This window comes from Canis lupus, chromosome 10, assembly GCF_003254725.2.
Source record: "Canis lupus dingo isolate Sandy chromosome 10, ASM325472v2, whole genome shotgun sequence".
In the NCBI taxonomy this organism is placed as follows: domain Eukaryota; kingdom Metazoa; phylum Chordata; class Mammalia; order Carnivora; family Canidae; genus Canis; species Canis lupus.
Genome location: NC_064252.1, coordinates 13,503,512 through 13,518,788, shown reverse-complemented (window position 1 = coordinate 13,518,788; position 15,277 = coordinate 13,503,512). Strand labels below are relative to the sequence as shown.

The following is a 15,277-nucleotide window of genomic DNA, read 5'->3' as shown; positions in this document are numbered from 1 at the left end:
CTTGCTTTTTCTTCCCCATCATTTCATCAGTCACAGGGCAACCTTGTCTGATGTTGGTGTTTATGAGAATTTTTATAGCCCTTCATATGTCTGGTTTAGGTTTGCATGACCAGTATAGGCCAGTGCAGGGGCACGTGGGTGGCTCAGGGAGTGGTCCAACTCTTGATTTCGGTTCAGGTCATAAGTTCAGGGTCCTGGGATCCAGCCCTGTGTCCTCTGCTTGGCCCTCTCCCTCTGCTCCCCCTCTCCTGTTAAGGTCCTGCTCTCTCTCTCTCAAATAAATAAAATCTTTTAAAAAACCCAAAAGATTAAAAAAAAAAACAGTGCAAATAAACTATAATGTATGCTTGGATATAATTTGAGCAACAAAAATTAAAATTCCTCTTCTAGGCTTTACATATCTTTATTTTGTTTACAATTTGCTTCAATCTAGGGGCAAGGACTTCTACAGAAGTATTTTAGGGGGTCCATTTAGGGGAAAGATTTCCCCAGAGATATTCATGTACATTTTTGTAAAATAATAGGAATGACAGTAATTTCCTTGTAAAAAAATGTTTAATATCAACATACTCAGAATACAATATGTAATTGTTTAACATACATTATAAAATCATCAATTTTAGAAATTTTCCAACTGTCTAAATACCTAAATAAAACTACATTCTGGCATAAAGATGAGCTATTTTCTCAATTATACCAAAATTAAAATGTACCCGTATTCTAATATTGAGAAATGAGATAAAATACAAACATTATAAAGTTTACCTAGAAAAGTTCTATACTGACTTCACAGACTATCTTAAGTATATACACATGTAAAAATTTTTTATTTTAGTTTTTTGAGACACAGGACATCCTACTTTAATAGCATGATTGATATTTTGGATAGGGGGCTAAAACGTGGAGGGCAGAGCAGAGGATTTGAAGGCTGAACACCATTGTTCAATTTAGGATTTAACTTCCTGGACTGCTGGCATTTCTATTCCTTGTGCCAATAAGCACACATTAAACGTCTAAGTAAATAAATAACATTAACAAGGATTTCTTCATCTGTATATTGGAGATAATGCCACCCACCACAGAATATTTGTAAAGGACAAGAGAGCTAATGCATACCATAGGGCTTTGTTAACTTTAAGACTCTGAGCTGAATTATTTGTAAAAATCTGTTAGTAGATCGTTATTTTATAAAAACATCAAATGTCAAATAAATCTGGGTACTTGGGTTTGACACAGTATTTTATTCAGTTACGTTTTCCTGTTAACAAAGATACCATTAACAACTAATTTGTTCAGTGTTCATTTTCAAGGGGAAAAATTTACAATTCATGAAAACACTATTTAATTCAAGTCCATACTGATGTCTTTCTATCTCATTTGGTAAGTCATAAGAAAAATCTGTTTTGTTTCAAGGGATAAGTTTTTTGGGAAAAAGGTCTAAAATGTTTATACTTATTAAATTCTAACTCAACAGCATTTACCAAAGCACTTCACATATATTTTGTTTATGACATTTATCATATTGTATTACAAAGATATTTTTTTTTCTCTCAGTAGACTCTTAAGGAATTTAAGGGCAGATAATCATGTCATCTTTATATAAAGTCATTAGCCTTTTGCTGGTTCTTTGTAGAGGTTAGTTCCTGGCAGGCATAGAATGAATAACAACAGAGAATGAACAGAGGATATGTGTTGGGTCCAGCAGATGAAAAAGAGCAGATGGTAGACAGTCAAAATGATAAGTTTATCAACTACTGAAAACAGGATTTAAAAAGATTTAGGTTTTTCTCTATGAATGAACCTAGTTTTAAGGTAGACAAGTATCTGTATGTTAATGAAACAATTTGATGCAGGGAGAATTTAAAGCATGTTATCAGGACAGTAACCTGACAATGACATGGAGAAAACACCAAAAAAATTTACTTTAAAATTACTGAGTGGTAATTTATTCAGTAGTCTCAAATAATAATGAAGTCTAAGTTAACTTTGTCAAAAGCTTGTATTTTATGGGATTTTGGGGTAATTTTTAAAATGTTACCTTAAGACACCAAGATACTATTGTAGATAGGAACTGACCTTCATTAATTAGTATTTTGTTTTATATTGGAGAGGGGTGATGAACTACATGAGAGTTTATTGTTGGAAAACAGTTTATGTTTAAATGATTATTAGCCCAACTTATTTTGAGGTATAACGTTATGGTCAGTAAGTGAAGAGATATTTGAAACCATAGTAGAAAAAAAACAAAATGACAATTCCAAGGAGTTATGTCCAATATTTAAAATAAAATGACTAACAAGGTTTACAATATTCACAAAAGGATTTTCATAAATATTTGTTGTAAGTGCCTGATGATAATAATACAGACTTTTCTTATCCTTGCCTTTGTGAAATCTAGTTGGTTGGGAGGCAATCCTTATTAAAAGAAAGAGTGCTAATGCTGGAAGGAGACTATTGCTAGGATCCAAGCAAATACTATCAAAAACAAAACTTTCACCCTGATAAAACCGCCAAATTTCTTTATAAAATAAGATAGCTATTACCTTAAAGGAAGAACTTTAGAGCAATTTTGGTTAGGTAGATGCATGCTACTTTCATATAGTAGTGTCAGAAGCCTGAACTAAGATTGAATAACTTGATTACACATTAATAAATTTAATGTGATTTTCCCAAAAATCACATTTGAAGGGAAGGATTCTTATTAAAATCAAAAATTTATGTGGTGAATTATGGTGAACCGCTTAATTAGTTCAAGTGGAAACTATCATAGTTCTATTTTGTAAAATAATTAGCATTTGCATAGCTTTTCAGACACATGTATTTATATAGAAAATACATTTCACTTCCCTTCTGCAGTACAGTTGCTCTATTAGACTCGCTAAAAAGGGAGATAAAAGCAAGCTGATATGTACAATAGATTGATTCCATCTAAGTTGTGAAGATATAATATGGTAAGTACCTTTCTGTGATTAAACCTAATGAGGGCTTATGGGGAAAAAACAGTGTAAGAGTTTTGGTATCAACATATATGCGGGCAAGGGGGTATTCCTAACAGAACTTTGTATCATGTTGCCTAATTAATGTAACATCTTTGGAACTGAAAATGAAATATTTTTATTATGAGGAAAAAAAATAATATGAATTTATCGTTTTATTTAAGGTAAAAGCTAGATCACAATGTCTAGAGTATTTCACGATGTATAATCGGCTACCTATTTTCACTAGTCTGAGGTTCTTGAGGCCTTACCTTGCTTGGATGATGCAAGAGTACTTCACTTTCAAAATATTATTTTCTTTTTTTTTTTTTTTAAATCACCTATCCACAAGGGTTTCTTTCTTTCTTTCTTTCTTTCTTTCTTTCTTTCTTTCTTTCTTTCTTTCTTTCTTTCTTTCTTTCTTCTTTCTGATAGTCACAGAGAGAGAGAGAGAGAGAGGCAGAGACATAGGCAGAGGGAGAAGCAGGCTCCATGCACCGGGAGCCTGATGTGGGATTCGATCCTGGGTCTCCAGGATCGCGCCCTGGGCCAAAGGCAGGCGCCAAACTGCTGCGCCACCCAGGGATCCCCAAAATATTATTTTCAAAATATTTTACAATCTATTTTATTTTATTTTTTTTACAATCTATTTTAAAAGCCAATATTTTCATGAGGGAAGCCATGATTAACTCACTTTTATTGGTGAGTAGATACAGAAAGTTTAACTAAATAACAGAATTTGCCTTATACCTCAGAATTTTTTCCTATAAAATTTCCAAATCCAGTGCCAATAATGATTCAATTAATACAAAGCCCAGCAGTTTTAAAGTCATATTTAATGTTGGTTAACTCCTACTTAGCATCCTATTTAGAATGTAATATCCCAACACTGGTACAGGAAAAACAATTTTTTTCCAATTTAAATTAAACATATCACAGTTCTTTAATTTTAAAAGACAAAAAAACACCTTGCAAACATACAATTTCTTAGCAAAATTTTTCAGTACGTAATTCTTAAGTAAGGCACTTCCATTCTTTTTCAAATAAAAGTTTCATAGAAAGTTTCCATTTTTTTTTATAATCAAGTCTTCATAAATTATATAATGTTACTTTAAGTAAAACTTTATTAAATATCCAATTTGGCATAATTTCCTTAAATATCTTTACCTTTGAATAGAATGAAGGATGGGCCTCAAGTTCCTTGTAGACCAATTAATCTTAAATGACTGTTTTATAGAATTGGTAATGTTTTATCTTGTGGATTTTGTTCAAGAATCTTGAAATCTTCCAAAGGAAGACTGCTTAAGGCAGTTGGTAAAATGTGTTCTGATGTGCCCTTAGGTAATATGTTATTTGCTTCAGATTCTTCACCAAGCACGTGGCTTTGATCCATCTTCGTGTTGCTCTGCGTTCTTTTTGTAAGCAAGTTTTCATTTTCTTTCTTAAGCTTGCTATTTCCTTTTCCAGTTTAATTATCCTCTTTTTTGCCTCCATAGGATTCCTAAAAGCATAACTGTGTTCAAGTAGTACTTGCTGACTACTAATGTTTGGTTTTAAATTAGATGGTCCTTTTGGGGTACAATTGTTGTTTTTCTTCAAAAGATTCCTTGACTTGAGTTTCTAAGCCAAATAAAATTAGAGGGTTGAACATAAATTATGAAATATCACAAATAAGTAAATTTTTCCTAGTTTTGTATAAAAGTAATTAAACTCCTCTTGTAAAAACTGATTTTAAAAGTTTTACTGGCAACATCACCTGCCCGTCACATGTAATTGTGGATTTAAGTTTCTCAACTTGTTAAATTAACTCCAGCCACCTTATTTCTTTTTGTCTTTTCTCTCCAGAGGGATACAAACATTGTTTGAAAATAGACAATGGACTTCCAAGGTCTCTTTCAAGTTACTGAGTATGATTTTGTGGAGACTTTAAAAATATTTTGAAATTTCTAAGACCAATATAATGTATGTAAACATCTGGTTCTGGTTTTTCTGTGGTACTGATTTCTCTCTTTTTTAAGTAAATACTATTCTTTCAATTTGATATTTCAAAACTGAGGTTCTACTTAATAAAAAAATTATTCCCAAGTAATAAGCTTCTGAGTAGATTTACTAAATGTTCATAGTTATATCTTCCATTCAAGGATTTAAAATCTGCCTAGGAACTTTCTACCCAAATCTAAGGACTCTTTTTTCCTTTATTTCTTTTACTCAATTGGTCATCGAGTTCAATTAATTCTACTTTTAAAATATCTCTATCATCAATCCTTTCTCTCCATCATCCTTAAGGCTATGGCCTACACCAAGCCTATAATCACATATGGCTTGAATATACTAAAAAATTCTTTTTTTTTTTAAAGATTTTATTTATTTATTCATGAGACACAGAGAGAGAGAGGCAGAGACACAGGCAGAGAGAGAAGCAGACTCCCTGTGGGGAGCCCGACGTGGGACTTGATCCCAGGACCCTGGGATCGTGCCCTGAACCTAAGGCAGATGCTCAACCGCAGAGCCACCCGGGCATCCCACTAAAAAATTCTTTAATGATGTCCACTCATTCTGAACCTCATTCATATTCTGCTACCAAAATAATTTTTCTGACAGATTTGATGTTTCTCTAACTGGCTAGATTCCCCTTTGCCTCATTATCTAAAGACAAAAAAATCTTTACATGGCAAACTTACAATTTAGGATCTCACCCCATTTTGCCACTCACCGTCTTGATTTATATTCCCACAACTATTAAATCACTTTAAGTTCCCAGATTAGGTTATAACTTCATAAGTTTGTATCTTTTATTGATTCAACAAACATTTATTAACACAGAAATTCATTTGTGGACAAATACCTTTTCCTCTCTGATCAGATTTTCCCCAACTAGATGAAATATTGTTTTAATACATTCATCATATACCTTAATTCTGTCCTTCCTTTTACATATCACTTACCTAACACTTAATTGTTTTCTACTTATCCCTCAACCCATTGGCTTTTGTTCTCATCATGTTACCGTAATTGTCCTGTGCAAGGTTAAGAATCTTCTCCTACGTTCCAAAGTCCAAGCCCAAACTCCAGCCTAAATGCCTGAGCTCAATGAAGTTTTCTGTGATGCCTTCTTCTGAACTTACACTCTCTGGTATAACTCTGGGATTCTTTGGGGAGTGGTATTCTTAAAGCTCTTCACACCCATTTTGAATGTTATCTTAAACATCAGAGCAGAATGATGCTGGAGGTTTCTTTACTTAGGATTTCTGTTTTACCATTGATTCAATTATTGATAATAACTGGAAGTAATGTAAAATTCCAATACAGTAAAAGTAGTTTGGATTGGGGAAAGAATATTGGAGTCAGGAGACCTGAGCAATAACTGCAGCCTGCACCTTTACTGCACAAGAGGAAGTTTTGTGACTTTCTTGAGGCATATCATTATATATGAACTTCATTATATTCTGAATTGTTCTACTTTGTAAAGAAAAAAGAATGGGTACCAAAAATGGTAAAAATGGGTAAAAGAAAAGTAATGTTACCTACCATAGACTTTAAATGGGTACAGAAATCAAAAATGGTTGGAACAGCATCCATTTTAAGTCGTCGAGTTTGTCCTGTTAAGTCAAAACAGGAGGCTTCAAAGTGCTTTGAACAAAGAAAAGTGTGTTTTCCTGGCACAAAATTTTTGCGCCTAAGCAGACGAATCCATTCTTTTCTTCTCTTAGGATCCAAAGGAAACCTTTTAAAAAAAGAAAAAAAAAAAAAGGCAATTCAACTTCCAACAATCACACTTCTGGTTGTAATGGTTAAAAGGAATTTTAAATTTTAAGATGGATGATGATTTAAAGCATCTTCCACTTATATACAAAATTTTAATATCCAGACACTGGAACAAAAACCAATTCATGCTATCTTTTACAAGTTGCAAAACAACTAATGAAAAACTGACTGGAGTGCTTTTATTTTTCAGGCCTTTAAAATGACCTTTCTTCCCAACTTAGTTCTTAACATTGGCAGTAAAAATAAACTATACTTATATAAATCAAGGTTATGTAGAACCATTATAAGCATTATTCACAATGCTGTGATCAGCTTGCTGCTGACATATGTACATGGTCAGGACAAATCAAATATCTACAGATTAAATTTTATCAGGGAAAGCCTAGACAGATTCTGATATTCCTTCCTCTGTGTTCCTTCACTGTCACACACTTAACGCATTCTTTTGTAATTTTTCCATTTTAACAAATTTCCAGTGAAATAAAAGTAGATTATAAGTTTCTTGAGGACATATTGATCATTATATCATCTATTTATCTTTAACACTTAGCACAATGCCTTGCAAACAGTAGGGGCTCCACAAATGTTGGCGTAACTGATGTAAAACAATATAAACTAACAATTCACTGTATTACTTCCATGTAAACTGCACATATTTTTAAAAAGTGGACTCTGGGATCCCTGGGTGGCGCAGCGGTTTAGCGCCTGCCTTTGGCCCAGGGCATGATCCTGGAGACCCGGAATCGAATCCCACGTCGGGCTCCTGGTGCATGGAGCCTGCTTCTCCCTCTGCCTATGTCTCTGCCTCTCTCTCTCTCTCTCTCTCTCTCTCTCTGACTACCATAAATAAATAAAAAAATTAAAAAAATAAAAATAAAAAATAAAAAGTGGACTCTTAAGCTATAGTACAGTAGGAAGCATGATTATTACTAAAAGTAAAATGCTGCTGACAAGCCCAGCAGGAATGTCATTCCTTTCATGGTTATTTTAAATACAAAATATACTGATATGTATGTACCAGTGTACACCCGTCAAGGAGAAAAATATGAGACTGCCCCAAAATTCTAGTGGTAAACTGTGCTAACTTGAGAACATGACAATCAAAATTTATATGTATTAAGTTTGAGTTGAGCTCTTTAGTTTGACTACTTTATCCTTTAAGTATTAATTATGAACTGACTCGTGTTTAAAAAGAACCATTAAAATGATGTTAAAAGATCATGTGGCTCAGAAACCCCCAAGTGAAGCTTTCCTAGGTAGCAACAACTTTGGCTCGATCAGATATAGTAGGTTTGCTCAAATCACCAGCAGTGAGGGACTCAGGCAGACGAAAACCCAGACTAACTGGTAAGAACCCTCCCACCCCCACCTCCTGTCCCTCCCACCCCACCCAGACATACCCTAATCCGAAAATATTAACATTTGTATGTCACTTTACAGTTCATGTTTTCATGTATGTAGGCTTCTAGAAATTTCATTAGAAACCTGTGATAGTAAAAAAAAGAAAGAAAGAAAGAAAGAAAGAAAGAAAGAAAGAAAGAAAGAAAGAAAGAAAGAAACCTGTGATGGAGGATTTATCTACTCTACCTAGCCCTCACCTGTTACTAATAATGTATTCTCATTTCAAAGATTTCTGTTCCAATACTTAAGGGTTTGGAAATGTTTCCTATAGCCTCAGGTAAAAGTCAAACTTTAGTTTACAAGCACATTTCTTGTTTGGGCCTCAATAAAGATGCAGAACAAATAAGTATCATTGTATTATCATTGCTATAATATTCTTCAGATGTATGAAGAGTGGTTTTCAGATATTATTTTTCAGCCTTTAAATTTTTTAGCTCTTTGTAGAAGACTTTTTTTTTTTTTTTAATAGGCTCCACACCCAACATGGGGCTTGAACTCAAGACCCCGAGATCGAGTCACATGCTCTACCAATTGAGCCAGCTAAGCGTCTCTAGCTCTTTTTAAAACTAGCTCCCTGGGATGCCTGGGTGGCTCAGTGGTTGAGCATCTGCCTTTGGCTCAGGGTGTGATCCTGGAGACCCATGATTGAGTCCCACGTCGGGTTCCCTGCATGGAGCCTGCTTCTCCCTCTGCCTGTGTCTCTGCCTCTCTCTCTGTGTGTCTCTCATGAATAAATAAATAAAGCCTTAAAAAAAAAAAAAGCCAACTAGCTCCCTGATTATGAAACCTGATGCCTAATTGAACTTTAACTTGGGTTAGTTTTCCTTCCTTAAGATTCAATTTAGGAATCCCACATTCCTAAGGAAATTTTTCATGGACTGGGTTAGATGTTCTTATATATCATATAGAATATCATTTGTATTCTAATGGTTTACTTTTCTACTTCCACTCCTATATCGTAAGTATCTCATGGTTGGAGCTATGCTTTTCATTATATCCGGTTAAGTAAGCACTCCATGAACTTTCTCAGTGAATCAAAGAATGAACAAACCAAGGGGATTATTCATCATTACTAAATAATGTTTAGTTATCTGTGTTGAAATAGAAAAATAAAAATAATCAGCAATTTTATATTTGATTTTGGACAATATTTATATACAGCATTAACCTTATTTTCATGTGTCTGGATTTTTCTCAGCATTTTTGAAGGGTAGGAGATATAGCCCATAAGCTTACTTTAAGTCATAATAAATCCTGTTGTAAATACTAAAAAATTAACATGGTGGTAACTGCTGGATATATTCTTGTCTACCAGTAATAGAACCAAACTTTCAGAAACATTAGATGTTTTGGAAAAGCCAGTGTTTTAAATAATGCTACTTTGCTTGAGTCTTTAATAATAGCTGAATGCCTTTTATATTCCAAGACTGTCGTAGGCACTGAGGACATAGTGGTAGACAAAACCGACCTAACCTTTATGGTATCTACCCTTTATGTGAGGGTATATTGTAATGGGAAGGGTAGAAATCAAATGGCTTTACGCAGGAAAAAGGAGTGGCTGAGAATGTTGTCTCTGGCGTCAAATCGAGGTGCAAATCCTGGTTTCTTCAGTGCGATACCTGAGTGACACCAGACAAATTCTTGAGCCTTTTTAGGCTTCAGTTTTATCACCTATACAGTGAAGTAATAATGGTACTTACTATGGTTCCAGGGATTAAATGAGAAAATGTGAGTAAATGTTTTGCCCAGTGCGCAGTACACAGTAAATACTAAATAAAAGCTATTTATTAATAAAAGTAATTACAAGTTCATGAGCGTAATAAAGGGGTAAGTACAGGGTGGCATGGAGCCATAAAACAGTAAGAGCTAATCTAGTCAGGAGGCTTTTTTTTTTTTAGATTTTGTTTATTTATTCACGATAGGCATAGAGAGAGAGAGAGAGAGAGAGAGGCAGAGATACATGCAGAGGGAGAAGCAGGCTCCATGCCAGGAGCCTGACGTGGGACCTGATCCTGGGACTCCAGGATCACACCCTGGGCCCAAGGCAGGCGCTAAACCGCTGAGCCACCCAGGGATACCCTAGTCAGGAGGCTTTAAGAGAGTAGGAGTTAGATAGGGAAAGTAGGGTAGGAGTAGTGTAGTGTTATGACATGAAATGATGCTGGAGAGCCTTCTAAGTTAAGAGTAATTTTGAAGTCATATCCAAAATAGCATTGGTAGGCCATTAAAAGGCCTAATTTAGAGGGTAATTATTAACCTAAAATGTTTTAGCTGGCTATTAAATATAGCCATTATTAAAAATTACATAAGTTTGCAATTAAATGAAGAACAAAGGTAGTAAACACTGAAACCCATAATTTCTTTATTACTTTACTATTGCCTCTATTCTTAAAATTGTTTGTGTCTGTTATAACTGTGTGATATAAATGCTATAGAACAGAGTGGTACTGCACATTTCTTCCCAACTCTGTGATCAGTGATTTCATATTGGTAGCTTGAAACCAGCCATGGGAATTGGGCAAACACCACAAATCAGTGCTTTCCCCTTTCCCTGGAGATCCCGATCCTGTTGTTAAACCTTTAGCAACACACCATTGATTATAGAAGAGAGGTCAGGAGTGCGTGAATGGAAGCAGTGAACCAGGTAAGAGGCTATTGTAACAATCCAATCAAGAGGGAATGGGGAGAAGTCAAGGGAGGATATCCTCTCACTTTCGGGGTGGACGGTGTTTTCGTTTACTGAGAAAGGGAGTATGGGACTTGGTGTAGTTTTAGGGGAAGAGCAAGCTCATTAGTACAGTTCTGACATATTGAACCCGAGGAACTGAAGAGAGACCAGGGATATACCGAGACACTTGGCCTATATAAGTCTGGAACTCATTAGAAAGATTGGACTGGAGATGTTGATTTCCAAGGCTTCGACGGGTTAACTGAGTCCACAGGAACAGTTGAAATCATTTTGATAAGAGTGGAAAGACCTAGGTCAGGGGGCAGAGAAAGGAAGGGGCTGGCCGAGAAAACTGAAGGTGTCCCAGATGAAAATCACAAAATCAGTATCAAATAATTCAAAAGTAGAGTATTTCAAGGAGGAAATGAAGACATGCCATGAAAAAGAAATACAAGAGCGATAACTTATCTTAGCAAGAGCAGTTTCAGGAGACTGTTGGGGGGACTTAGACTGGAGTGGGCTAACAGATAAGAAAAACAGGACAATGAGCATAGGCAACCTAAGTTGTACACTGGGATAAACCTATCAACACCCTAGGAAAGAAGTTGGTGAAACATTGTATTTACGAAATAGGAATGTAATTTATTATATAATGTTAAGATCTGAATTTCCATGAACACATTAATTTCATAGAAGACAAATCATCAAATATGCATGTTACTGTATCACTGTGTATCTCTCAAACATTCAAGATGATGGGTGCCTCGGACTCCTCCCTCTCCCTCATCTTCCACATCAAATTACCAAATACAGTGGTTTCTACTCTTTTTTTTTTTTTTAAGATTTTATTTCAGACAAAGAGAGTGCACATGGAGGGGGGGTAGAACAGAAGGAGAGGGAGAAGCAGAGAAGCAGACTCTCCACTAAACAGGGAGCCCGGCGTGGGGCTCCATCCCAGGGCCCCAAGATTATGACCTGAACTGAGGGCAGGTACTCAACCCACTGAGCCACCCAGGCGCCTCCTACTCACACATTTCTTAAGTCTATCTACTTCTTTCCCCTTCTGTCAGTAGTTACTGGCCTAGGTTACTGGTGGACTCTCCCTTGTTTTCCTGCAAGTTCCTCTTTCTTCTCAACTCTCACCTCTTCTAATCTAGTGCTGGTTGTGCCTGCATTGAAGTACCTTGTGTAGCTCAGTTGATACTGTATGAGAATTCCCTGTGAAAGAAAGAGTGGGCGAATTAAGGTTGAATAAGCTCGTTTCTAATCAAATTCTTCTCTTGATGATCCTTGACCAGCACTTTAACACTGTAAATTGTCCACACTGCAGCCAGAGGGCTTCTTAACATGCAAATCTCATCATGCTATTCTTTTAAGAAACCCTCAGGTCTTCTCGAATGCTCACTGAATAAAAGAGAAAATCTGTAAGGTAGCATACAGGACTAAATCTACGTCATCCTTTGGTTATCATCTGAAATTTCACATCCTTTAAGAAGTGTTCTTTGACTTTACAAGGCTAAGTTAGACATCCCTGAGTGTCTCTTCTGCGGCACTTAACTATAATTATTTATGTTTTTCTCACTACCTACTAAACTAAAGGAGTATAAGAACTTTCTGGGGGTGGGGGAGGTGCCAGCCGGGCTCTGTAGGTGAAGCCCTGGACTCCTAATTGTAACTCAGGTCACACAATCTCAGGATCAGGAGATGCAGCACCCCCCCCCCGGGGGGGGGGGTCCCTGCTTGGCTGGGAGACTGCTATCTCCCTCTCTCTCTGCCCCTCCATCCACTCACACCAGCTCTAACAAATAAAACTTAAAAAAAAAAGAACTTTCTGGATTGCTAGCACAATGTCAGGCACAAGAATCCTGTACACGTTCGATGAATGAATGAAGTGCTACATTCCCATGAAATATCTGAAAAACAGAAACATCACAAGGACTTTTTTTTAAGTAGCAGTTATTTTATTTTATTACTATTTTTAAAGATTTATTTATTTATTTATTCAGAGAGAGAGAGAGAGAGATATGCAGAGACACAGGTAGGGGGAGAAGCAGGCTCCTTGCAGGAAGCCCCATGTGGGTATGGATCCTAGGTCTCCAGGATCACACCCCCGGCTGCAGGCGGCGCTAAACTGCTGTGCCACCAGGGCTGCCCAAAGTAGCAGTTTTTAGTAAGAGAGCATTTAGTGATAATTAGGTAAGGAAAGGGTCAAGGATATTCTAAGATCGTACTAAGTTGTGAGATACATAAAATCAGAACTATTGGGGATGCCCGGGTGGCTCAGCGGTGGAGTGGCTGCCTTTGGTTCGAGTCGTGACCTCGGGGTCCTGGGATCGAGTCCCAGGTCGGGCTCCCTGCATGGAGCCTGCTTCTCCCTCTGCCTGGGTCCCTGCCTCTCATCAATCAATCAATAAAATCTTTAATAATAATAATAAATAATAAAAACATAAAACATAGGGGCACCTGGGTGGCTCAGTGGCTGAGCATCTGCCTTGGGCCCAGGGTGTGATCCTGGGGTCCCGGGATCGAGTCCCAGGTCGGGCTCCCTGCATGGAGCCTGCTTCTCCATCTGCCTGTGTCTCTGCCTCTCTCTCTCTGTGTCTCTCATCAATCAATCAATACAATCTTTAATAATAATAATAATAAATAATAAATAAAAACATAAAACATAGGGGCACCCGGGTGGCTCAGTGGTTGAGCATCTGCCTTGGGCCCAGGGTGTGATCCTGGGGTTCCGGGATCGAGTCCCAGGTCGGGCTCCCTGCATGGAGCCTGCTTCTCTGTCTGCCTCTCTCTCTGTCTCTCATTAATCAATCAATCAATCAATCAAATCTTTAATAATAATAATAAATAAAAAATAAAAACATAAAACATAGGGGCACCCATGTGGCTCAGTGGTTGAGCATCTGCCTTGGGCCCAGAGCGTGACCCCGAGGTCCTGGGATCGAGTCCCGCGTCCGGCTCCCTGCTTCTCCCTCTGCCTGTGTGTGTCTCTGGCCCTCTCTCTCTGTGTCTCTCATGAATAAATAAAATCTTAAAAAAATAATAAATCGGAACTATTGGCACAGAACTTTTTTTTTTTCAAGGCTGCTTTTCTGCAGGCACTTGCCGAGAAAGTAAGCATTTATGGAGTACTTACTGTATTTCACACAGCCTTCAAAATGTTCTCAAGGGCTCCGGTTAGACAGAAGGAAAGACTGGATTGCTCCTGCAGCCATGGAGGAGCCACACCTAAGGTCAGCACCGTAGTGAGGAGGAAAGCCGGGCTCCGCACTGACAGCTCAGTTCTGCGCTCACCCACCTGCGCGGGGCTGGTAGGCACCTAAATGCTTCCCACGCCAACCTGGCTAGTGATCGCTTCCCGTTTTTTTTGTTTTTGTTTGTTTTTAATTTTATTTATTCCTGAGAGACACAGAGAGAGGGGCAGAGACCCAGGCCGAGGAGCAGCAGGCTCCCTGCAGGGAGCCCGATGGGGACTCGACCGCGCGACCCGGGGTCACGCAGGTGCTGCCCCGGGGGTGGAGGGGGCGCCCCTGGCTTCCCGATCTGGACGGCAGCAGGAGGTTTCGCTTGCTTGGAAGGCACCATTCCCGTGCAGACCCAGGCCCATGCATCGCGGAGCACGAAATCACGGGATGCTCCTTTTACTTTTCCCCCAGGGAGTAAGCACCGGGCGGGACTCGGATTTCCCTTTCAAAGTGAGTTAATCTTTCCCGGAGGGCGGGGAGAAAAAGGACCAAAAAAAAAAAAAAAGGAAGAAGAAGAAAAAAAGAAAAAGGGGAAGGGTGGGGGGGACAGAGGCGGGGAAGGGCAGCGCAAAGGACAGAAGTGCTGCTTCCTGGGCACGAGCCCGGCGGTGGGGTCGGCAGCTGGGCCCCGGCTGCGCCCGCAGCGGCGACCCTGCACCTGAGGGCCCGCGTCCCTAACCCGCGCCGCGCTTACCTGTGGAAGCTGATGTTAATGTGCTTGTCGTAGGTAGTGGCGCAGCCCGCCGCGGCGCAGTTGGTCGGCATGTCCCCGTCGCCGTCATCCGGTCCTGCGGCGCTGGCGGAGGTGCGGGTGCGGGTGCGGGTGCGGGTGCAGGTGCAGCTGCAGGTGCGGGCGGGGGGGGTCAGCCTCCCCGGGGTCTCTAGTAGCACGGCGGCCTGGAGCCCGCGCAGCAGACGGCCCCGGAGCCGCGCTCGCCTTCGTTAGCCTCCCCCTTAAGGGGCCCCCCTAAAACGGAGCGGGATCACTGCGCCCCCTCGGTCGAGGCGCTCGCGGCCATTACAACGCTCCCCGCATCACTCAGGAGCCTCCCGGGCCGTCCACGTCAGCGGCGAGCCCGGGCGGGGCGCGAGCGCTGCGCGGGAAGCACAAACCCGAAAACCCGAAAACCCGAACCCCCCTCTCCCTGCCCCGGAGGCTCGCCCCGCAAGGCGGGACTACACATCCCGGCGACCACCGCGGCGTCCCGCGAGACGACGCG

General features: G+C 39.2%; 1 protein-coding gene across 1 annotated transcript; it reads right to left on the bottom strand.

Annotated features, from left to right (window-relative positions):
• Positions 1-1,221: 1,221 nt before the first annotated feature.
• On the bottom strand, positions 1,222-15,254 carry THAP2 (THAP domain containing 2). Its single transcript, XM_025476589.3, is given in 4 exon segments — positions 1,222-4,337; positions 4,340-4,595; positions 6,504-6,699; positions 14,752-15,254. Coding segments are annotated over 4 exon segments (654 nt in total). The 5' UTR covers positions 14,823-15,254; the 3' UTR covers positions 1,222-4,206.
• Positions 15,255-15,277: the final 23 nt, after the last annotated feature.